The 26,732-nt window shown below is 35.2% G+C and overlaps 1 protein-coding gene across 2 annotated transcripts; it reads right to left on the reverse strand.

The window, feature by feature from the left end:
* Nucleotides 1-3,741: 3,741 nt before the first annotated feature.
* On the reverse strand, nt 3,742-25,055 carry LOC144978059 (uncharacterized). 2 transcript variants are annotated; one of them, XM_078923562.1, is made up of 14 exons: nt 24,911-25,055; nt 22,921-23,115; nt 22,362-22,437; nt 20,646-20,757; nt 17,478-17,802; nt 16,870-17,115; nt 14,357-14,612; nt 12,605-12,720; nt 12,060-12,284; nt 10,801-10,904; nt 9,463-9,528; nt 7,136-7,198; nt 5,938-6,135; nt 3,742-4,251 (listed from the first exon to the last, which is right to left on the reverse strand). In XM_078923562.1, the coding sequence occupies exons 2-14, from the start codon at nt 23,113-23,115 to the stop codon at nt 3,975-3,977; spliced, it is 2,259 nt and encodes a 752-aa protein (XP_078779688.1). In that variant the 5' UTR covers nt 24,911-25,055; the 3' UTR covers nt 3,742-3,974. The 2 variants fall into 2 exon arrangements, with proteins under 2 accessions (XP_078779688.1, XP_078779689.1); XM_078923563.1 differs by lacking the exon at nt 7,136-7,198 and having other exon boundaries at nt 24,911-25,046.
* Between the last annotated feature and the right edge of the window lie 1,677 nt (nt 25,056-26,732).

Below are 26,732 nucleotides of genomic sequence, written 5' to 3' on the forward strand. Positions count from 1 at the left end.
TCTCTGAATTGTCTTTAGTCAGCCATAAATCAAACCACAAGAAAAATGTAATTGTTTTGAGATCAATGCACAGTTCTAAGGATGTTGATGACGGGCCCAAAAGAAAACCTGAAATGGTGAAGTACTATAATCAAGCAAAAGGTGGAGTTGATACGTTTGACCAAATGTGTCACAGTATGACAACCAAAAGAAAGTGCCGAAGGTGGCTAATAGTGATTTCTTACAACCTGTTGGACACGGTAGGAATTTCATCTCAAAAAATTTATAGGGAAATTTTTCCACAAAGCGCTCTCGCAAAGGAAAAGAGAAGGGCAGAGTTTCAGGAGGACTTGGCAAGATGCCTATTGCAGGATCATCTATCTCGCAGATTAGCAAAGCTGAGGATGCCTAACATTATGTTAGAACTCTCAATGCAGCATGTTTGTGAAGTATGGAAAATCACAAGACCAAACCATTCTGAACAAATGAGACAAACTGCTAGTGGTACACCATCAAACAAGCGAAAAGGAGAGCAGGGGAGATGCTGGGACTGCCCAAGGAAGAAGCACCGGAAATTTAGAACTTCATGCAGTTCATGTGGCAGATTTGTTTGTAAAGAGCACTCACTTCTCGTATGCAAGTCCTGTTGAAAGTGATAACAAGAGATAATGGGAGGCAGAGAGTTGAGAGAGGATGACAAACTGATAGACAGACAAAAAGAAATATTTTGGACCCTGGACCCTGGTAGACCAAAGGAAGGGAGGGGGAGGGGATTGGCATGTTGCTCGATGTTACATTCTTCACTATTCTCGTCATTCAAAGTCTTTTCTGATTGGTAAATTTGCTTTGTTATCAACGTTAATTCTGTTCTAATGCCTTTTTAAAGTTGTTATGTTATTACATTTGACTTGATATTTTTGTGGTTACCCTATTAAATTTTGATTTTGAAACTCATTTCTTCCAGTTGGTTACGAGAAGAAATAAATTTAATTCATGTTTCATGTTTTTTACAAATTAACTGATATGCGTGTAATATATCATACATATCAAAAATTAAAATAAAAGTTGCCACAGTGTTATATTTCACTTGTTCCAAAGATAAAAGTTAATTGCAATAAAATTCACTTGGTTTTTAAAAATTAAACTCATTATGGTCTCAGTTTTACTTATTGTGTTATTGTTTTTCTATTTCATGTGTGTTTTGTATATACATGTATATAATACTATCAAAATAGGTTAATGAAATCCTTGTCTGTTTATTGCTTGTTTATATAGGTATTTGATTTAGTTGCTCATGTAAAACCACCCCCTTGGATTAGAATAGGTGTAGTCTCATATTTTCTATTAGACAGGCTGGGGTGTAAAACCACCCCATTGGATTGAAATAGGAATGTTCCATTTTTTTCTCTTTATTGTCAACGGGTGGTTTTACACCCCATCGGATATGAATAGGGTATCTGACATTTTATACCTATATAACCCAAAATATATTATACTGATATAACTGATACTTTGTGGTCACAATTACCATATAACAATTAGCGATTACATAAAATTTCAACTTTCTAGCTCAAAAAATAAAAAAGTTATTGTTGGAAAACATAGGGCTGGGGTGTAAAACCACCCCATGGAGTGGAATAGGGTTAAAAACAAACAAAACAAAGCCATGTTTTGCCGGTCTTCAAGGAGAAAAACCATCTCTCATTACACCAGTCTTTATTAGTTTTTCATGAAATCACCACTCTTGAGTTACCAGTGAGAAACAAAATCTGACTGTCAACCTCCTCAGCACAATGCACCATAGTGCAGAAGTTGACACCTCCACACCTGCTGGAAAACACGATAACCTGACTTATTATGATCAAACGAAAGGAGGTGTTGACATAAAGTAATGTAAAAATATGATCATAAAAGCTTAACAAAATAGCAAAAAAACAACATTTAAGGCCCAAAACCTTCAGTCTATATCGAAAAAAATAAATATAACACTGAAAATGCTGGTGATTTTAAGTGATGTGTTAATGTTCATACTGTTTTGGGTTTTGTTTTTTGTTTTTTTTTTTGTTGGCTGAAGAAGGGTTTTGAGACCAAAATATTCCGTGTTTGGTATTTTTTTAAGCTATTATATTATATTCGTATCTGTACATGACTCTTTACAGTCCACAGATTCTAGCAGTTTAATATTCACTGTAGTCATAAATCTCTTTTTGTAGTTGTAGATAATGAAAATGTTGCTGCTTGAAGCTCCAAGGAAAACATAATAAGTGTAGAATTGTAAGCTTCAATTTATTAGATGAAGACTCACATCACATTCGTCCTTAGTGTTTTATTCATCATGTGTTGTTGATAAAGGGAAACCTGATACGTCCACACTATCTGTCTTCCTCTAATAAATTGAAGCTTACAATTCATCACTTATCTTTATTTTTTCTTCCTAGTCTCAGGTTCATTCCTCTCTGGTGCCCACCTCCTATACTCCACAGGTATCCATCTCCCATAGTCCCAGGTTCATTTTCCTCTGATATCCTCCTCCCATAGTCCCAGGTTCACTCCCCACTAGTGTCCACTTCCCTCTTCCCATAACTTCAGATGGCTTTGGCGGGTTTCATAAAAAAGAATCACCAATCTATTACTAGAAATGCATCTCTCAAAGATCCCAAAGCCTTAAATTGAGCTTTATATAGCGCAATATCCACTAAATGTGCTCAAAGCGCTTTACAGGGGGTCCCTGGTCAACAGCAACATTAAACATGTAGGACGGGACATGCCACCTGTTAGGCAATATTACAATTTTTCGGACAAAGACACCTCTTAACTACCAGGTACTCATTTTACACTGAGTACGGTGGGAGAATGTGAGTAAAGAGCCTTTTCCAAGGACTCAACTATGCGCCGAGCGCGAGGCTCGAACCCAGGACCTTCCGATCCGTAAGCGAGTGTCATACCACTAGACCACATAGCCGCATCTTGGTTCAAAAGGGTGAATTATGCTTGTAGAAAGTAAGACCATAATTAATTGTATCCAAGATCTTGCCGTAAATTTAGGAAGTAACCTCATTAGTCCTGTTGTAAAAGTAAAAAATTTAGGAACAACTCTTAGCTGTTCACTGACTATTTATATTTTCAGAAAAGCGCAATATGCAAAGGCTGATTTTTGACTTGAGGAAAATATCTCGTACAAGGCCATTAGATTCTGAAGCAATAATAAAAAATTAGTCACAGCGATTATGTTTTCTAAACTAGATTTTTGTAATTCCCTCCTTTTTGGTCTTTCCCATTCAAATTAAGCAACTGCAATACAAAACTAGGTAGACAAGATTGATATTTTAAAAAACGAAAAAGTGAAGGTGCCCTTCCCTTTTGAAAGAGCTGCATTGGTGGACAGTATCTATCAGAATAATCAAATTCAAAGCAGCAGTCCTTGTTTATTGCTGACTCAAAGGACCAGCCTCAGCCTACGTGCCTCAATTACTTCATAATTATGGGCAGATGAGAATGTTGAGATCTTTGATTCCTCTCAGATGCGTGCTCCAAACACAAATATAAAACTCAGTGAGAGAGCATTCTCTTTTTTTGGTCTCGGAATGTTAATTTGTTATCACAGATTCCTCCAATTCATCACTGTAGTCCAAAACCAGACTTTAAAACTATAAATCAATTTTAAAATGCCATAATCGATAAGGGATAGACATTATGTCTGCAATGGCTGCGTTAGACAGGTCGCAGCTGGGATGAGAATATAGGAAAAACGCATGATGTCACTGAAAAGTAATAGCTGATTTAATTCAATGTCATGAATCAGTGTTTAAAACCTTTAAGAATGCAACATAAAATGTCACTTTTATAAAAGAACAAATAAAAATAATGTTACTGAGTTTGGCTTCCTCAATCTGCTTTATAAAATGTGGTGACCATTTGGCAGATTAGAGTCAACATTATATTCATAAGCAGTCTTCAAATCTACAGGACCATCTGTAAAAGCACTGTTCTTGTTTTCACACAGGGGTGTTGGGTATAAACTCTTTAAGGTCAATCGGTTCCACATCAACATCTTGTAGGTCCTGACTCAGAGTGCACACCCCTTCCTGACTTGGACAGACTTCCTGACTGTCCAAAAGGGCTAAAGTCTTGATTGTTTGTTTGTCAGGAGATGGAAGTCTCATCCACATCTTCATGACTTTTGCTGCCACTGAAGGGGACTGGATTTCTTTGCAGCTCAGTTTTTGTTGGTCTTTGAGTTGTTGCCCGATTTGACGGAAGTAAAAGAAGAACCTGTGGTAAACATTGTTGACATGAACATAATTTGGTTTAAAGCTGTGGTTATGGGACAAATCAGAACCTAGAAAAGCTATAAAAATAAAACAGTAAAAATATGTACGTTTGTGTGTGTTGAACCCATAACCTCAAGAAGTTGGGGAGAGTGACTCAAGATAGACAAAGAGTTGGTAGATAGCTCAAACAGTAGAACCACGCTCTCCCTGGCCAGGCGGAGTTGTCGTACCAGTAAGGTCGGGGTTCGAGACCCCATCACCGCTGCAAAATTTTTATTCTCTAATGTCTTCTGGCATTTTCCTATTCACTTCATTTTTTCTTGTTATTATCAACATAAGTGCCTGCTCCACTCACTTTCCTACATTATAGTACTCCTTTTGTTTTGAGGTAAACCCAATGTTTCTATTGCATAATAACAAAAAAATTATGAGCCGTCCATTTTGTCCATTAGAGAAAAAAAACGTAGCATTTCAATATTTTAAAAAATTCTGAACACATCCAATTACACTAAAAACAAATTTTGACGCGTTGAGATATCCTGGGGATCCTGATAGCTCAGTTGGTAGAGCACTCACTCCACACGCAAAGGGATCAAGATTGATCCCAGGTGCAGTCGAGATTTTTTTCCAACCCCTCTGTCCACTCAGCAGTAAATGGGTAGTTGGGTCTATTAGATCTCGCGGAAAGAACTTTGCGATAAACAAGTATCCTAACAAAAGGGTAGCAATTAATTGCTATTGCCCGTTTCACACTATAGAAACTGGGATTATCTCCAGCTCCATGGGCCTTATGGCTCCGAAAGATGATGATATCCTGACCACAACGATAATTCTTAATGTCAAATTGTTACATTTCAGAACCAACCATTGGAATAAAAAGAATGCATTTTGAAAGAAAAAATTATAAATGAGGTCAATGGAGAGGTATAGTAATAAGACTTGAAAATGCATTTTGAAATTTACAATTCATTCCAAATGTATGCTCAAAATTCCCGATGAAGGAATTCAAGAATCTTATATTGGAAACTTACAAAGCAGGGATTTCTGGACCTGGACAAAAATATTATCTTATAACTCACAAATCTATGTTATTAAAAAAAAATTTAAGTAAATTTGACAGGCTTTTGACATTTGAACAACATTGTCGTGTAAGGGGCAGCGTGGCTCAGTGGTACAGTCTTTGCTTCCTACCTGAAAGGTACCGAGTTAGATCACCCGCTGCTGCGCTGTGTAGCCTTGAGCAAGTCACCTCGTCCTAGCTCAATTTGTGGCACTGCGCTGCAGCTGATGCCTGGGTTATTCCAGTCTTCCATTGGAATAGACCCTAGAGACAAATTTCCCCTATGGGATGAATAAAGGGAATTATATTTATTTATTTTAACTCTCTCCTTACCAGCGATTTTCAGAATTGTCCCTGAATTTTCCCCAACCATCCAACACAAAAATATATTTTTCTTACTCAAACAGAAAAGCAACAAGTACATTCTATACATAATACTGTTGAGCAAATTGAGATCTACAAAACAGTGTTCAATTTCATAGCAGCTATAACAAAACATTTTCTTTTATATTTGTGATTTACACAAGACATTAGAACAAGATAAATGTTGGTTGCATCGTAACGTTTGTGACGATTTTCATGTGCATGGTAAGGAGAGGGTTAAAACAGAGTCGGGCAGACACTCACCCATCAAAATCAACTGCATCATCACTGTCCTTATCCATCCCTGCTGTATATACAACACCGGTGTCATCCTCAGTTTTTACCTCCTGTGGCATGGAAACAAATTTATAGTCGGGGACAACTTGTGCTTCATCATTCTTAACTGCAGCAAGTTTTGAGTTGCTCGAGCTGAACGGTTTACACACACCTAAGTCAAACAATCTGAAAAAGAAATGGCAAACTAAATAAAAACCATCACAAAAATAAGTCGTTTGCAAATCTTTTTTTAAAAATCCAGCAAATGGGTTATACATACAAATTAATATCTACAAAGAAGTAAAAAAAAAAAAAAAAAAAAAAAAGTTTACAGTAAAATAAAAGGCGTTGTTGACAGGAGTGCGTTGTCGTCAGCATTATATCTCAGATCTAAGATTGGTTTGCCGTTCAATTCTGGTGCATTGTAGTTTTGTTCAGTCTCATCATCAATGACTCCTCTCATAATAGACTCAGTGTAGAGGCTGAAAAGAGAAGGAGACAGGATGCAGCTTTGCCTCACTCCCCTTTTGACTGGAAGCCATGTGGATAGTCCATATTCGAGACGAACAGAAGCAGACTGATTACATGTGGGAAAAGATACCTTGTCTTTTCTCATTAACCTTCTGTTCATAATCTTAAGATTTTATCCTTTTTGTTATAAAAATTAATCTTTTTATTTTCCCACTGAAATCATTTATAACTCAAAACTTCAAGAACACGTGTAATGAAGTGACAAAATGACTGATTTTTTAAACCGACTTGACGCCCTGAGAAAGGACCCCTCTTGTCAATCTGCATAGGTATTTACCATTATAACAGTATCTAATCTAGATATATTCAAGAGTGCTTAATGATTTTTTTTAAATTGCGCTTTTATATATCCACTAAACATGCTCAAAGAGCTTTACAAGGGGTCCCTGACCAGCAGCAACAAGTAACATGAAGAATGGGACATGACGCCTGTTAGGCGATATTAGCAATTTTTTTCAACAGAGACAACGCTGTTAACGGCCAGATACTCAGTTTAAACCAAAGTACAGTGAGAGAATGTGAGTAAAGAGCCTTTTCCAAGGACTCAACTATGCGCCGAGCGAGGCTCGAACCCAGGACCTTCCGATCCGAAAGCGAGTGTCATACCACAAGACCACATAGCCGTTAAAGATAAACAAGAGTCACCAAGTCTCACCCGTCCAACTTCTTGCGACATTTGGGTTGATATTTACCCAGCAGATCAAAGCTTTTGCAGGTTCTGGGAAAGGAAAACATCATTATTAGATTCTCCTCCATCGAAGGCTTCCATGGAGGGTTTTAAAGTAACTTTCTGATGAAGTCAATTGGAAGAAAATATATGTGGGTCATTAAATGGATTTCTTAAAACATGAGAGCTACTCTTTTCCAGTCAATGGTACAAACCTGCCTAGTACTACGAAACATTTGTAGAAAAATGAATTTTGGCTACAGCTACAGAGCTGCATTGGCCTCTTAGACTTGATAAATCGTGTAGAAATAGAAAATTTAGTTCCTTACATCCTATATTCAGGACTTAGGAGCACTTGTGGGTCATGACGATGGCAAATTCCTGATTTGTAAAGCTATTGATAGTGACTTTTCTTTTTTTTTACCCCTTGGAAACGACGAATTTTAAAAATTTCAAGTAAGCAGCTTTGAGGTATGTCTGCATTATTGTTCAGTAAAACTAATAAATAGAGGTGCCTAAATGAGTCAATAAAATGGAGATATAGATAAAGGGAGTAAATCTGACTCATGAACGAACAACACAAAACAAACGACGTTTCGGCCTTGGCCTTTATCAAGTAAACACAGAATACATATATATTTATTTATATTAGATTGTTATATATATATATATATAAAGGCTAAGGGCCGAAACGTCGTTTGTTTTGTGTTGTTCGTTCATGAGTCAGATTTACTCCCTTCATCTTTATCTCCATTATTGTTCACCTTGATGATAGCTGGAGGAAAGAGTTGACAGATAGGGTTGCCAGTCGTATGAAAAGAAAGGTTAAGGGGTGTGACTGTAACAAAGGTCTTTAATCAATGCCACATCAAATTGTTCAATGGGAATCGTGCAAAATTCATTTCAAATAGACAGCGATTGATATAATCCTTTGAAAACTTTCACATCAGTGGTCTATATCTGAGTTTACATTAAGTGGAAAGAAAGCGATAAAACTTGAGACTCAAAGGATGTACAGAAGATGGGATTTTGAAACCTTGCCTCAGTCATCAATTTTTGTACAAATTGATGTACAGAGAAAGTAAACAACATGTGTCAGCATGTTTCAGTTTCTTGTACATTCAGTTGATGTCAAGAAGCTAGTAAGATGGATAGTAACAGCATGGCATGCGTTGCACCGACATACCCATGGGTGCAAGAGTGCGGGCTACAGCCGGCCTGCCGGCCGATTGGATTACCGAAAAAAAAGTCGCTGGCTTTTTGCGATTTGGATTTGATTGATTTTTTTTTTTTTTTTTGTTTTTTTGTTTAGGTCCCAACAATCGGGTCGGGTACGTCCATATGATAAAGCGAAACTTTTGAATCACGATGCCACTGTGACCCGGAAGTGATAGTTATATTATTAAATTTGAACCGGAAGTTGATTAGAGAAGTCCGTGAATCTTGCAGGCTTTTTCAGATGATATTTCTGGTCATAAGTAGACTTGCAGGCTTTTTGAGGTCCAGTTGCTTGCACCCATCGACATACTGTAAGCATGATTTAATAATTCAAGAATATCTGATCATTTTGGAGTTACCTAATTTGAAATTATATCTTCCCAGCAGTAAAGGATGTGTAATTGTATCGTCGCGGATCAATAAGGAAGAATATTGTGATTTTAAAATGCTGGTTCCAAGCTGAATGAAAGTGTGAAACCAGTCCCCAGGAGGACTGGAAACATACCTTGTGCAAGTGATCTTCTGGTTTCAGAGTGATAATATCTTATTTCCTAGTTTCGATAAATGCTGGTCATCAATAGAGATCATCCGAACTCACTCATTTAAATCCCGTAATCATAAGAATCTGCCTTTACACCCTGTACTGTTACCAAATTAGTTTTGCCACCTTGTGATTCAATATAATATGTAACCTGTTCATTGTTAGTCCTATGAAGGACTGGCTGGTTACACAATTCCAATAAGTTTTGAACCAAAAGAAAGGCAGGTGTGACGTCATGACTTCTCTGTACTCTTTTTGTGAAAGGTAATTTGAACTGGGAGGGGAGTGGCCATATGGTGCACTGTGACCCTGAAGGTCCCGGGTTCAAGTCCCGCTTCAGGCACTTCCATTTTTTTTCCTTGGGCAAGATTATTAACCCCCAATTTGCTCACTTTGGACAACATGGGTGATTCCTGTTGACATCAGACATCCTGTTTGATGAATTATCTATATTCCTTCATGGAATGCCTAGGCAACGATATCTTATGATCTCATGGCGGCGGAAGGGCATAACAGAGAAAAAGAAATTTGAACTAAGTGTAAAATGACAACTTACATTTTTCTCTTAAACGCTTGATTTGTTGGACCACTGTCTTCTGTCACGCAATGAGTAGCCGGTGTCCTGTGATTATAGAAATGGTATCTGATGAAACAGGAATCAGCATTAAGCATCAACATACACAACATTGGTGTGGCATATTTTAGTTGTTTATTCGACATCATTTTGCATCTTTATTTGTTTTTGTTTTCACTCAACTCTAACACCGACTTTTACCGACCCCATGCCTATTTATTACATGTTTCTGAGACAAATTAAAGGCGTAGTATCAAAGCTAATGTTCTTAATTTTTGCATGTTAATGGTAGTTGAATAAAACTATCTATGTACATGCTCATTTTTAATACAATTTTTCCAATCTTGAAAAATAGCAAAAATCTCTAGGATTGAGTGAGTTAATCACCATTCCCAGTTTCAATAGTAAGAGTCATTCTTCAACTTTAGAGCTAATCAAGTGTAAATCTCAGATTTTACAAAAATATTTATTACTTCCTACACGGAACACTGGTAAACAAATGCTTTTTTTTTTTTGTAGGATCTAAATAAAATTCAGCTACTTGCTTTAAGAAATTTGCAATTTACATGGAGTAACTAGCGATTACAACACGTTATACGCTGTTATGAGCCAGGTATTCACCATAAACCTGACTGCGGTGAGAGAATGTGAGTGAAGAGTCTTTTCTAAGGACTTAACAAGTGCTGCAAACTGCAAAACTTGAGCAAGAGACCTAGAGATCTTGAGATGAGTTTCCTACCATAAGACAATGCTACAAAATCAAGATAGGTTGACTGAATTTGCCAGAGTGGACAGAGCCAACTCCATGTAGATCCAAATACAGTCTGCATTTCACGACTTGGATGGATTGCTAACTAAAAACAATTTTTTTAAAAATTGAGCTTTTATATAACACAATATCCACTAAACGTGCTCAAAGCGCTTTACATGGGGTCACTGACCAACAGCAACATTTAACATGTAGGACAGGACATGACGCCTGTTATGCAATATTACATTTTTTTTCGGACAGAGACAACACTGTTAATGGCCAGGTACTCATTTTACACCTGAGTACGATGAGAGAAGTGAGTAAAGAGCCTTTTCGAAGGTCTCAACTATGCGCAGACCGAGGCTCAAACTCAAGACCTTTCCAAAAGTCTTACCACAAGTCCACATAGCCCCACTAAGCTATCATCACCCCATGGGAACACATGTTTAGTCCCAGTATCATTCTTCACACAACTGGATACAGTTAGTAAACTGAAAAACTGATCTGTAGAGCCGTGAGAAATGCAGGGATATGCCAAATGAATGCGACTAAATAACAATACAATTCACCTTTCATCATTGACATCATCTTTGTTGTCCATTGCAGAGTCATCTAAAGTCTCAAAACAAAACAGGCTGTTGTCTGGGTCTATCATTGGAGATTTGTCTTGTGGCTGGTTGGAAGGAAGAAAGTGTGGACTTTTCAATAAAATAAATAATAAATTCCCTTTATTCATCCCTAAGGGGAAATTTTTCTTCAGGGTCTATTCCAAGGGAAGACTGGAATAAAGAAGCAAAGACCATACCACTGAGCCACTCTGTCCCAAAATGAAATGAAATGATTTTAATAATATTCCAACAAAACAGCAGTAAGTCTACCACAATACTTCACAAAAAATCACTGTACTTTCACAAGAAATTATCTTAGCAGTAAGGTCACAATTCCAACACACAGAACAAACACATATTAAAACAAGTTTCTTCCCAAGAACCATCAAGGAATGGAACCCTCTCCCACCAGGAATCCTAGATATTACCAACAACAACAAATTTGGTCAACTATAAAACATTTATCTTTCAACTCAAAGACACAATAATGGAGAAAGTCACTTATTGAGGCTAAAGAACTGGGTGCACTTTACTGATTTGTTTGTGTGTGTGTGTGTATGTGTGTGTGTGTGTGTGTGTGTGTGTGTGTGTATATCATTATTAAGTACATGAAGATGAAAAGTGAAAACTTATCGAGGCTAAAGAACTGGGTGCACTTTACTGATTTGTGTGTGTGTGTGTGTGTGTGTGTGTGTGTGTGTGTGTGTGTGTGTGTGTGTGTGTGTGTGTGTGTGTGTCATTGTTAAGTACATGAAGATGAAAAGTGAAAACTTATCGAGGCTAAAGAACTGGGAGCACTTTATTGATTTGTGTGTGTGTGTGTGTGTGTGTGTGTGTGTGTGTATCATTGTTAAAAATAAATAAATAAAATTCAATTCATTCATCCCACAGGGGAAATTTTTCTCTAGGGTCTATTCCAAGGAAAGACTGGAATAACCCAGGCGTCAGCCGCAGTGCAGTGCCGCAAATTGAGCTAGGGCGAAGTGACTTGCTCAAGGCCACACAGCGTAGCTGCGGGTAATCAAACTCAGTACCTTTTGGGTATGAAGCAAAGACCGTACTGCTGAGCCACGCTGCCTTTTATCATCTTTTATGACTTCTTGAAGCAGTCGTTTAACCATTAATCAAATGTCTTTAAAATAAAATTGGATCTTTAATATACGTTTGTTTGAACCATTCAAAATTAAAATATAAGCAACACGATGTTGTAAGGCTCATACCTTTTTACTTCCATCATATATTGGAGAATGAAATGGCTTCCATGGGGACACCAGAGATTCATCAGGACGCTTACAGGTAATGCAGTATGAAACTTTAGGGGATAGCTTGATGGGTGTGAAGCCTGCCAGCATCGGTGACATGCCACGACGTTGCTGGTGGTGGTGGTGGTGGTGGTCAGACAATTTTTGGTGGACACCTTCACATTCAGGGTGATTGAAATTTAGCTGATGAAATTAGAGAGAAGAGTTATAACATACTTTACTTACAATATATGATTACTAAAAAGAGCAAAATGGAAAGATGGAATAGTAAATATGATGATAGATTTATTGAGGAATATTTCATTAAATTACTATTTAAATATCTTTTTTTTTAACATGATAAGTAAAAATATTACTTGAACTTGAATGAAAATGAAATTCTTTTTTATTATCATTAGTATTATTATATTATGGATTATGTTAACTTTAAATCAAAACCTTTACAAAAAACCTTGCCTTCCTTTCGAATCAACCATTAACCAAACATTCTCCATTGACAATACCTTTCGAGCTGTTTTGGATTTGTTGACGGGATTCTTTCCCCTCTCTGTCAGCGACCTAAACAATGATGAACTGTCCAAGCATTTAGCCCTGAATGTCTCAATACTAATTGAATTAGCTTGAGTGGTTGGGATAATTAAAATAACATGAAATATTTGTGCAGGGCCATAAATGCTAGGTGAGGAAAAAATCAAGACATAATAACTAGTATAGTTGGACACATTATTTGTTTGTTGTGTTTTTAAGGGTTTTATTCTCTTGCAACACATTTGTGACCCTTCGCCTCAAAACGGTATTAAGTCGGGATGGTTAAGATGTTGAAAATTGAATTTATAGCCAGAAATATCAGTCTTGTGTTGAGTTTATATGTTTTATTGAGGAGAATGGATACCATATTTTATGGTGCTAATGCCAACAATTTATATTTTTGACCAGTTTAACATTAAATTCGGCTTTTAAGCATCTGGTTTGTTCCGACATAATACCGTTTTGAGACGACGGGTCACATTTAGGTCATATCAGCACCGGTAAAAAGGAAGAAAATGGGACCATAATTGTTTCAATGCTCTTGTGAGTTTGATGCTTTAACTTTTGACCAAGCTCTTTGCTTCCTCCATGAAAGATGTTTTAACTTAGTGTTTATCCACAGCTGATTGAATTTTATTTGAAAAAAAAACCAAAACAATTGAGCTCTTATATACTGCGATATCCACTAAACATGCTCAAAGCGCTTTACAAGGGGCCCATGGCCAACAGCAACACTTAACATGAAGGACGAGATATGACGCCTGTTAATGGCCAGGTACTCACTTTACATCTGCGTATGTTGAGAGAATGTGAGTAAGGAGCCTTTTCCAGGGTTACAATTTTTTCTGACAGAGACAAGGCTGCTAACGGCCAGGTACTCATTTTACATCTGAGTATGGTGAGAGAATGTGAGTAAAGAGCCTTTTCCAGGGTCTCAACTATGCGCTGAGCAAGGCTCGAACCCAGGACCTTCCGATCCAAAAGTGAGTGTCATACCACAAGACCACAGAGCCGCACAATAAATCTTTGTTGGTATGCGTTTATTCATCATTTCTTTGAGATGTGTATTTATAGTATTCCACATACTTTCTACATTTGTCAGTGACAGAGTTATGACGGCATTACTTATTGCTAAATAGCCGTGTTTCCTCCTTCAAGGCAATGGCTTTCTTCCATACAGATGATTTATTCTTTATCATCATTATAGGTATAATATCATAATCATTATTGTAAATCATATTATTATTATTATTATTATTATTATTATTATTATTATTATTATTATTATTATTATTATTATTATTATTATTATTATTATTATTATTATTATCATTACCACAACGACTACCCAGACTACCCAACGCCACCGTCACCACCACCATCATCATCATCATCATCATCATCATCATCATCATTTTCTTCTTCATCATCATCATCATCTTCATCATCATTAATTTTTTTTTTTTTGCTTCAATAGAAAAGGTTGTAGACGAAAATAAGTTCAAGGAGCCTCTTTCATGAATACATAATGTTTGATGAAGAGGTCTAATTTTTAATTAAAACAAATAACAATAAAAGGAAAATGTTAGGAAAATCATTGATGAAACCTCTACATTTGATATAAGTATTCTGGAATCTAAAAAGATAGAATTAGTTTTTATTTAGTATTTTTTTTTTTTAAACCACTGAAATTATTCTGTAATCGTCAATGAATAAAACAAAAGTACCTGGCGTTTTTGAATCATCATTTACAAATGCAGATTGAGTCGTTTTTGACAAGGCAGAGGTTGGTGATATTCCTAGGAAATTGCACTTTTCCTTCCTGTGTTGTCCACTGACAATGGAGACGTCTGTTGTGGTGGGAGTGGGAGTACCATCCACACATTCAACACGTGGCAATGGATAACTCAGGAAATGGCTTTGAAAATTGTCATTTGTCCCGCTGTCTTTTGATGTGCTGGAATTCTCAAATGATGGAACTTCCTGTCATGAAATAAAGATCCATATTGAAGTTTCGAAATTTATACTATGCACCTAATTATTCTTACAGCTTGCAATATTATTACACTATACCTATTACCAATTTGACTTTACCACGTGTATTTACTTATTTTATGCTTATGTATGTAATATTGTCGGCATTTTATATATCTGTACAAAATGTTCCTTTTTGAATGAATAAAGTACACATCATTATTCTTCTTCTTCTTCTTATTATTATTATTATTATTATTATTATTATTATTATTATTATTATTATATTATTATTATTATTATTATTATTATTATTATTATTATTATCATTATTAAAATGCAAGTTTTATCATGAAAAGGTAATAATACATCATGTGAACAAAAAAAAATAGGGGGGAGAACCTTGAGTTTTTGAAACAATGTAAATCATAAATCAAGCAAAAACTACATGGTATTATAAAACAATGATATCTCTACAATTATGCAACGATTTAATGGAATTTGTAAACAAATTCACTACATATGAATTCTTTTGTAATTTACAAAAGAATTCATATGTAGTGAATTTGTTTACAAATTCCATTAAAAAGTTGCTTAATTGTAGAGATATCATTGTTTTACATTATCGGTATTTTCCAGTATTTTCGTAGGTAGGAAGGCTTAGGTCAACTTGATTCTAGCAATCGGCGTATTCATTGCAAATGCGTTTCGCATTTCCGCTCGGAATCGCACGATCACTTAAAAAATCCGACCTCGGGTGCAATTATCCGACTTTTTCTAACCAATCCGACCTTAAGGTAAAAAATCAGACTTTATCAGACTTATCCGACCCCCCTGGACACCCTGTGTAAGGCACATGGTCAAACTAAACAGCATAAAAAACATAATTTTACATTAATAATTTACACTACTGTGGAATGAATGGTCTAGTACCCGGGCATACGACATTAATCTTAACTCTACTTTGGTGTGTGTGCACTTTTTTAATCAATTATCTTTTCCGACATCTACTGACCATGAAAACTGTCTGTCCTTTCATTGGTGATAGAACAGGCATACAATACATGTGCACAGTGTGGGATCCTTATCAGCAAGGTCACATCAAGAAAATCTAACAAGTTCAAAGAGCAGCTTCGAGGTTTGTCACCAACAATTACTTGCGCGAACCAGGATGCGTTACTGAGGCCCTGAAACTGTTGCGGTGGAAAACACTGGAAAGTAGACGGAAAGAAAAACGCCTCCAACTTCTACACAGAGCAGTACATTCCAACAGCAGTAGCTCTACCACAGTATTTCACAAAACAACACAGCCTACTGTCGAATATACTCGCAAAATGAACTGGGTGGCTTCAGACAAAGATCCTAAATATAAATTTTACTTAATTCACTTCATTTATTTGAAATAAATTTTGGAAAGGTTCATAAGTTCCATTCATAGCATCCACTCTGCAGAAAATGAACAAAAATTGATTCTGTTTGCAATTTTATAACATCATTTTGATCGTCTGGGTGAAAAATAAGGGGGGGGGGGGGGGTAGGGGAGGTGGGATTTATCTCTACAATCTTCATAAAGATGATTTTAACTGATGAATAAAACTGTATAATCAATATGTTGCTAATATCTTATGCTAGATTAATATTTTCAAATTAACTATCGTTTTGTTATGTTTGTTTATTGGTAGAGATCAAATGTGTGGTCTTATGAATTTTTTTTCAGTCATTTTTCATTTTTCTTCAAGTCAAACAAGTGGTAAAAAAAATAATTGTTGTTTACACGTTTAATCTAATGCATTATTCTTAATTTATTTCAGAACAATTTGCAAAAACAAAAATCAAAAGCCATCCATTAGTTCTGTTTTTATGATTCTTTGTCTGAATTTACTTAATACTAGCACTAAAGCTAGCACTAAAAAATGTCTCTGAATTGGGTAAGGAAATGACTGTGACTGCTCAGGGTCGAATCAGTTAACTCACTCAATTCATGATTTTTTTGCCACTTTTTCAAATTTAATTGGAAAGAATGAATTAAAATGAACATGTACATAGTTTTATTCAACACCCATTAACATGTAAAAACTAAAAACATTAGCTTTGATGCTACGCCTATAATTTGTCTCATAAAAATGTAATAAATAGGCATGGAGTAAAAGTAATCTGGTTAAACTACGGATATAGTCGGTGTTAGGGTTGAGTGAGTTAAGGAGATATGACTCCAGATGCTTCTCAACCATATTTTAAGAATATAAATAATAATAAAATATTTTACCTGATCTCCATTATCACCACCAATGTCATCATTGGGGTTGTCAGTATTATCGCCATCCAACGGCATCAAAGTACTGCTCCCTTTCTGTACTGTATATCCACCATCACAACTGTCATGACCATCATTAATTGACTTAAATGAAGGAATGGATGTTGAAGAACGGCTTGATAAATGAGTAGACATTTTTGATGTCAAAGGAGTTTGACTCGATGTTGCGACAGATGGTACTATTTGGTCTTCCCGGTCCTTTAAAAAAAGTTAAAACAGAGACATTTTATGGAAGTTTGATCTTAACAATCATTGTAGTTTTACCAAAAAAAAAAACAAAAAAAAATGATATCAGAAAAAATATATTACACTATTGGATAGAGTTCACCCAATCTCCATGCCTGTTTTAATCAGAAAATAATCCAATGGTTTTAAATATTAAACTTCATCTTTATTACATCAAAATTTGAGAAAAGGGGAAAAAAAAAAAAGATTTGTCTTTTACTCCCATAAGATTATAAATTATTGGAAGATTTCAATATCATGCTGTATTTTTTGTTACAAAATATCTTGTTTAAAAAGTGTCATGTCTTTACTAGAGTACAGATAATGAAGCTTACAAAATAATAAGGCAGACGTTCAGTGGGGAGGTAATCAGCAACAGAAGATCTTTCAAAAAATGGTTGATGTTTTGTATGGTCCATAGGCTTCAAAAGAGGTTTTGTTGTCGTATTTCGTGTCTTTTCCTTGCTCTTGATAAGTTGGCCATTGGGAAACTGAGAAAAACGGGACACTTCCTTTCCATTGACTTTCTCCACACACCTTGTAAGACTAGAGACACTGTCCTTGTCGATGACGGATATGTTGTTTGGGTCAACTGACATGGAGAAGATTTCTTCCTTGATTTCATCCAGTAGATTGTAACATCGGCGTCCTTGATTTGAACTGTGAATAGTTAGAAACTATAACTATTAAAGCTGAAGAATTAGGATTGGACAAAATAATAATAACATGGGTGCAAGAGTGCCGGCTACAGCCGGCCTGCCGGCCAATTGGATTACCGAAAAAAATGTTGCCAGCTTTTTGCGATTTGGATTTGATTGATTTTTTTTTTATTTTTTATTTTTTTGTGCAACTTGTGACAAGAAACTTAACAAATTACTGCATTACAACCTTTGGATTAAACATACAACAATTGTGGACTACTATTATGAAGACTAGATGCTAAGAGCAAGTCTTGAGAACAAGACTTCAAATGACGAGGTAAGTCTGTGAATCTTGCAGGCTTTTTCAGATTATATGTCTGGTCATAAGGAGACTTGCAGGCTTTTTGAGGTCCAGTTGCTTGCACCCATGTAATAATAATAGGCATTCAAGTGCTGGCTCGATGCTTATTGTGAAATAGAAAAATACTGTTTGTAGAGTTTAATTCAGACAACTCCTTCCACTATGTGGCATGCCCAGTTTTGAGAGACGTGAATTAAATACATTCACGAATGCACAAGAGCAGATAAAAGGCTGTAAAAGCCTAGATAAATCTGGACTTATATCATATCATATGATAAACTGAGAGCTAGTCCAAATTATAAATGTTATGGGGCAATCATTGCAAGGAGATGCAATTATGTATCATTTTAGATTGTTGTGATGAATGGTGTTTGTTTGTTTGTTTTTATGGGTTTTACGGCGCTCGCAACACATTAAGGTTATATTAGCGCCATTAAAAAGGCAGAAAATGGGATAGTAAAAAGTTCTAGAACAACAATTAAAATACCAAAGAAAAGGAAGACAAAGGGGAATTGGTTTAAATTAAATAGGGAACAGATGTAGATTCCAAGCGCACACTATCAGTGTAGTTTGGTCACCTAATAGTCTCATCCAGACACAGCACAGGTCCCCACTTAGAGGAACACACTCAAATGTTTACAAATCATATATAATATGTAAACAATACAAAATAAGTGCATAACAGAGAGATGATTTACAAGACAAAAAAAATATCATCTCCCAAAACTCTAACTGTACACTCGACTGCTTCCCTTCCAGCTAGGATATCCGACCAGGGCCAGGACAAAACCAAGTAATCTCATGCCAAGACAAAGACAAAGAGCATGTTAGAAAACAGAAATAGGGGGATAGAAGATACAACAAGTGCCTCCCTGCCCACTATAAATGATGAATGGTGTCCTGTGATTTGATAACAGAAATAACGAAATGTTGCCAATGAGTTCTTCTGTCCTGAAAATTTCAGAATGAATGTATGTTTTAACTTATTTATTGTTAAGAGGCCTCTTTTTTCATAATAAATAGGAAAATGGCAATTTTTGATATATTGGTGGAAAAAAAAAAGATGCTGAAGAAACATAAAGGAAAGTTGGTGTCATATTTACCTTTCATCAGCATCGTTTTAAAATATATAACACAGAGATCGTGAACTACAAATAAAGCCATAAAAAAATACCATATAAATGATAAAGTTTAAAATTTATGATTGTCTCAAACTCATTAAAAAATTATTTTTAAAAACAACAACAAAAACAGATAAAGCAAAGAAAATATGACAGCATAATAAGCTTCTACTGAAAATAATTATATGAAGTGAGGAAGGATAACAATAAATAACTGAATATGAGAGTACACAATTTATTTTGGACAGCGTGTGTCTAAAGTACCTACTGCTCTCTTTGGTAGAATTAGAATTTCCAATCTATGACCTAGTATTATTCCACCCCTCTCATTGGAAAACCCTATCATTTCTTAGTAAATACGTAATCGTTGAATGCTTTGAATGCGTTGAATAAACATTTTATTCAATAATTGCAGATAATTTGCATACATTTTATTGGGGTGAAATTAGGTAAAAAAGACAGCTGATTGGTAATTATAAATAACATTTTGGCGCACATGAATACAAATCCAACATTTTTAGTTTTGGGTTAAATTGGCATTCAAGCAGGAGAAAGATACAAATTAAGGTGAATAGAAGTACTAATACCATACCATTTGGTTACAAAATATCTAATAATCTTACTTGAAGGGGTGAAAAAAACGTATTCTTTCATTTCTTTGTATTTATTAAACTCGATATATATTTTTTCGAGCAATAACACATACTTGCAAATTCATTGTGTTATTGGGCACAATAAAAATAACTCATTTAATAAATACAAAGAGATGAAAGAATCGTTTATTATTCCATCCCTGATCTAGTAAAAACATTATCATTGAATAATTTTTTAAACAGATTAAATCAAATATTTATTCAACAGTTGCATAATATTTTTGCTCTCTTTATTGGCTTCAATTATAGGGGTTGAAAAACTGACTAACTGGCCATCTGACATAATCTTTTAATGCATATCATTCTGGAATTCCAGGTCGACGGAGCTTTTTGTTATGTTTTGATGACGACAAAGAAAATATTTCCTTAAATGATCACTAGAAATACTTGAATTCATTGCAAAATAAAACCTTTTATAAATTATTGTTTGCAAAATATCTAAGAATCACACTTTGTGGGGTGAAATAAAGAAATTCTTTCATGGCTAAGGATTTATTATATTCATTATTTTTACAACTTATTAACACTTTCTCACAAGCTTGTGGTGTTAAGCAGTGTGCTAAAAATAACTCAAGTAATAAATCAAAAGCCTTGAAAAAATCCTATATTATTAAACGAGAGATACATCAAATCCAATCAAAGATGTCTTTTTCTCTCTTTAGATCTATGTAAAGAAAACTATATTCAAATCTTTAATTTTTCTAAAATGAATGCATGCAAACCAAACCTATGAAAAATTCTATGCTGCCTTTCGGCAAAATCTTCCTGAAAATGTTTGAGAGTGCACTGGTCCCACTGACCATCTGCCTTCCATAGGACTGCTTTACCATTAGCTTGGCCTGGGGATAGAGAGGTGAATTAACAAACACACAACACCTTGACCACTCACTTGTAGTTCAAGAAAAGCATATCTGATCCCCTCTCTTATTTCCCAAATGTACAATTCTGAACAAAGACGTAATTCTATAGTTACTCTTTCTGTAACTAAACAAACGAAAGTTCAAAATTATTTACACAAAACAACGTATAAAGCTAATTTAATAAAAAAAATTAATGACAGATTGAAAACGATACTGAAATGTGTAGTTCACTTTCATCATGTTCTGTGCACTTCAATTTATTACATTTTGTACCTTTATCAACTAGCAATAAACGCTGTATCAAATTTCCATTTCATCCAACAAGCTGTTTAATAGGCTCCTTTTTTGTGGTCCCACTCATTCATCATATTCCCAATTGAATAATAATTTAAACCCTGCTTGTGTAAAGAATATTACCCAGGAATGGAATTCCAATGTTGAAAACAAAACTGATTTTTATTTTTAAATTAATAGTCCAATAACAAGATCTTTTTTTTAAAATTCTATATTAAAGTGAAAGCTGCAAGGTTCCAACAAACCACTTGAGCTTTTAGAAAATAAAACAACATGAGCTTTTATATAGCACAATATCCACTAAATGTGCTTTACAAGGGTTCCCTGACCAACAGCAATATATAGAACGAGACATGACGCGTGTTAGGCGATATTACAATTTATTTTCCGACAGAGACAACGCTGTTAATGGCCAAGTACTCATTTTACACCTGAGTGCGGTGAGAGAATGTGAGTAAAGAGCCTTTTCCAATGACTCAACTATGCGCTGAGCGATGCTCGAACCCAGGACCTTCCAATCCTAAAGCGAGTGTCATACCACAAGACCACACAGCTGCACAAATGCCACTGTTTTTAGATATCAAATCATATTGTGGGATAGCAAACACAACAGATAAAAATAAAAATACGTGAGAAACCACATTAAAAAAATTAGAAATTAAGAATAATACTTTATACATACAGAACAATGAATGCGAAAAACTTCAACCCAATTCGGGTTATTTGAGGTCATATTTGTGTGCATTACATATGGTAGTTTTTGTGCTCATGAACAAGGTTTTTAAATTTTAATTTCTACAATACTTGGTATAAAATCTATAATTCCATTGATTTCCTTCCTCTAAAATACTGACAACAAAGGCTGCAATTTGTGCTAAAATTAATTGTATATTTTTACACAATTTCATATCATATAAATGCAACGCATATAGATAGAATGAAGTTGACGTCACTCAGGTATTTGTTATTGTTTTTTTGCCATCCATGTTTCTGAGTAATTCTCACTAAACTGTATTAACCAGACTATAAACTTTCAAGGTTACACGTAGTTTTGTGTGTTGGTCCATTATACTTCTGGATGGCAATGTAAGCTTCTTAGCCAAGCGCAGACTATCTATAAGAATTTTTGGAATTAGCAAACAGTGTTATGTTTATAGAGGTAATGGTATTTAAAGTTCAGATTTCTATAATCCTTTTATTTTGATCATTTCCCAGGTCTAGGCATGTTCTTTTATACGATGAAACAAATGCTACAAATTGCAAAGAGATTAATAAGACATGAGACATACTTTCTGAGCTAACAAGACGGCTCAATACATTCTCCAAATTTATTATGTGTCTTTCTGATTCCTGCAGGATAACTGCCTGAAATAAAAATTTGGTTGGATTTAGGGTATACACAAGATCAAGACATTTACAAAGCCTACAACATCTCAAATCTAAAATCTCTCTCTAATCTACATTAACTGACTCCCTTTTGACCTTTACATTCACCCAAGCGATACAACAACATTCAATCTTTAGTGGGGGGGTTTTTTTCGACTTAGTAGCTAAATACTACTCTCATGCCATTTAATACATGTTTATTTTTGCTTTTTTACTTTTACTTTGTACACCCCAACTACCCCCCCCCCCCCCCCCCCCCCCCCCCCTGCCCCACCGCTTCCCTGCTTTAAAAAAATCAGTCAGAAGTAATGACTGTGAGAAGGTATAATTAAAAACAATAAAATCATAAAATATAAGATTTTATAACTTCGACAGAGGACTGATGTAAAAATTATTTTAAAATCTTGCAAGTGTGAATTAAATGAATTACTTCTAAATAGTCACTTTCAATTCATTTCAAACCTTTGAAATTTTTCTTTTTGAAGTTGGATGTTCTTGAGGAACCACGTGTTTCAACGTATCATAACAGGTGGCAACACTGGCCCTCCACTTGGCATCACTTTGTCGCCTCCTAGCTCGTGTAGGACCATGAGGGCTTAAATCTTGATACAGACTTTCTTCAAAGTTTATGAAATCATCATTTGGCAAGAAATCCATCTAAAAAGACGTTTGAAAAATATTGAGAACAAAAATTACACATCCTTATCCTTCAGTAGGGTGTACATGGACAACCACATTAATGAAGAAAATTATATATTATTATCAACATAGATCTTTTCATAAAATTCTTCTCATTCTATGACATCCCCGCTACTTCCTTCATTTTCATCCTTCCATTTGACTTCTTGACATTATATTAATTTGGTCTTGTGGTCCTGAGTCCTACGATCATTAAATTCAACAAGTAGTTATGTCTTCTTATTTCTCTCACTGCTTTCAATGCCTCTGTAAGTATGTAGTATGCCTCGCAGTCTGAATGACACTAGCTGAGAATTGTGTGATTCGGCCACAGAGTTTTTAAAACTTCGATGAGTATAGCTGCTCTCTCCATCCATGATATTAATTGTTTTCATTGGTCACGGTTCTGGGCCAGAGGTTTTGAGGCTGTCAAGATCTTGTTGTGACTTTAGTATGGAGAGCACAGCAGTTTTTCTTAGTTCTTCAGGATTAATTCGGCCTCATCTGAATTTAGAAATGTCTGTAGCATATTGAATGTGCCTCATTCCTAATAGATGTGCCATTCGGGCGGATATATTTTCACATTGGCAAAGTTTTAAAAGTCCAATTCTGTTAACAGTGATATTCAACATTGATTGTTGCAGATATGGCAATGATGGCATTGTTGTGTTTGTAGTAAAATCTAGTAATCATGTTAAGGTGTTTGGTTGTGGTTTTGTAAGATATGATGTTATGATGGCATTGTCAATGATGCTGTGTGGTGGTGTATTTGTGGTAGCTATACTATGAAGATGTTAAAGTAGTTGTTATGGTGGTGGTGGTGGTTTATGGGAGAGTTGATATTAAGGTGACATTAGTAGTGGTAATGATTCTGTGATGTGGCTGATGCTAAGGGGAATGGTGGTGGTATTGTAAGAGATGATGAAGTCGAGACAATGGCAATAATAGAGGCTGCTCTGTCATGGTTCTGGTGGAAGTCGTTCTGATCATATAATTATAGTGTTGTTAACCATTATATTGTGGTGGTAGTGGTCGTGATATGCAAAAGCAGTGATGACGATAAGTTATGGTCCTGATAAATGTTCTGGTAGAACGGTGTGCCTCAGATACAGTGACCAAGCATCCAACAAAACCTTGGTTCAACCAAAACTTTTTTGAAATCCCCATTTTATCTCCTATTTGGCAGACACTACTCTAATACTAAAGACACCTGGCATTCAACGAGGTTCATAACCACTCGCCATCATTTTTTTAATGTGTCATTTTAATGATCCAATTTTTTAAAAAAAAGAAAAGAATGGTTTTTTTAAAATCTTACCTTAAACCCGATATACCGCTGATATACAGGTGTGACAGATGAAGGTTGTCAAAAAAAAAAAAGCAAAAGATAGAAAAGAGAAGACAAGTTTCAATGTAGCCCTAGTCCATTTTAAAAAAAAATACAATCTCTCTCTCTCTCCCTTCCCCTTATTTTCTTCATTTAGCCAAGGTGCCAACCAAGAGTCTCAGTCTCGGGTACACAAAGCAAAGCAAGCTCCAGTCCCACAAGTGCTACTATTTATCAAAAACAGCCAAGGTGGCAACTCAATCAGTGCCAACAAAGTGCAAGATGGCGGCAGGGACCTCGTTCCTTTACCAGTGTCAGTGGAACGATGCCGAATTAGACAAATGCATTGTTGCTCTTAGACTTGGGCATGAGTATGAGGATTCAAAATAAAAAAGACAAACACAACATTTTAAATTATGATGCAAGAACGGGGAACATTTGATTTACCACAATGCATCAACTGTTAAGGATGGGGTCGTTGCAAAGCAAACAGAAAATTTTGTTTTGTATTTGGCGATTTAATTTGGTCGATATAAGGTTAACGTCTGCAACAAGCAAGCGTCTCAAACTCAAACGTCGAAATTCCAAATTCAGCAGAAATCAAACTTTCAAGACTTTTTCTATTTTTCCATTCATGGAGAGTTCTTTTTCCGTTATGAACAAATGTTTCAAATTAACGAAAAAGTATGTCCGTACATACAGTCGTCAAAACTTATTTTTAGAAATAATAGTTTTGGAAATATTCCAATTATTATACAGTTACATCAGTCTATAACGACCACCCAAGACAAGCAGCCAAAGTGGAGTCCTCATCTTTTTCAAAGCACTGGAAACTATCACGAGTCTTATTAATCTTACTCTTCTTCTTCTTCTTCTTCTTCTTCTTCTTCTTCTTCTTCTTATTATTATTATTATTATTATTATTATTATTATTATTATTATTATTATTATTAATATTATTATTATTATTATTATTATTATTATTATTATTATTATTATTATTATTATTATTATTATTATTATTATTATTATTATTATATACAACAATGTGAGAAATCTCCCCTTCTGAGCACCAAATTAGTATCTTGTGAATTTGGTTGCAGATTAAGATGTTTGTTGTTTTGAGTTGTTTTGAGGGGTTTTTTCGGGGTTTTTTGGGGTTTTTTTTGAATTGTTTTTGTTTTTTAGGGGTTTTTTTGTTTGTTTGGTTTTGGGCTTTTGTTGTTTTTTTTATGGGGGGGGATTGTGGGATTTGTTCCTTTTTTTGTTTTTTTTTTCTAATTTGTTTTAAAATTCTTTACTCTCCCATTTTTTTGTGAAAAGATTTGTGAGTTGCTTTGTTCAGTATTTACTTCATTTCATACAAAGCTTCTTTTCATATTTTACAATTATAATTATAAGACAGATAAGCAGTAATAGTAATAATTTTGAATAACCAGTTTTTGTTTTGTTTTTTTTTTTGTTTTTTATGAATTAAGTACATAGACAAATGGATGTGTTATTGTTATTGAGTTATTTATTTCTTGAATTCCTTTCTTTCCTTCAAGTTTTGTACGCCATGCTGTCTATAATAACTTGCTCGCTTCCTCTGTGATTATATACAGCCATGTCTGAGTCTGAGTATAATGAACAATGAAAATGCCCAGACATACCGTGTATAATCAACGGTGACCATACGTCATCATTCGTGTGGATGGCATGTTTTGTTTTTATGTTTTTAAGGGTTTTACGGCGCTTGCAACACATTAAGGTCATATCAGCGCCAGTAAAAAGGAAGAAAATGGGATAGTAAAAAGTTCTAGAATTACAATAAAGCATCCAAGAAAAGGGAAGACAAAGGGGAATTGGTTCAAATAAGAAACAGGTGTAGATTCCAAAAGCACTCTATCAAAGTACTTAGTTTGAGATCACTAAAAGTCTCATCCAGACACAAGCACAGGTCCCCTCTAAGAGGAACACACTCAAATGTTTTACAAATCATATATAATAATATAAAGAAAGCATAATACAGTGCATAACAGAGAGACGTTTTACAATGAAAAAAATATCATCTCCCAAAACTAACCATACATTCGACTGTTTCCCTCTCAGCCAGGCATCTGGCCAGGACCAGGACAAAACCAAGTACGGTAATCTCATTCCAAGACAAAGACAGAAAGCATGTTGGAAAAGAGATATAAGGGGATAGAAGACACAGTATGTAGCCCCCTGCCCACTATGGGAAGTCAGGAACCCCACCCAGGTGGATGGCATGGCTGGGTGGGTAAGA

Source organism: Berghia stephanieae, chromosome 8, assembly GCF_034508935.2.
Source record: "Berghia stephanieae isolate SIO BIC M18660-M18661 chromosome 8, UCSD_Bste_1.3, whole genome shotgun sequence".
Classification (NCBI taxonomy): domain Eukaryota; kingdom Metazoa; phylum Mollusca; class Gastropoda; order Nudibranchia; family Aeolidiidae; genus Berghia; species Berghia stephanieae.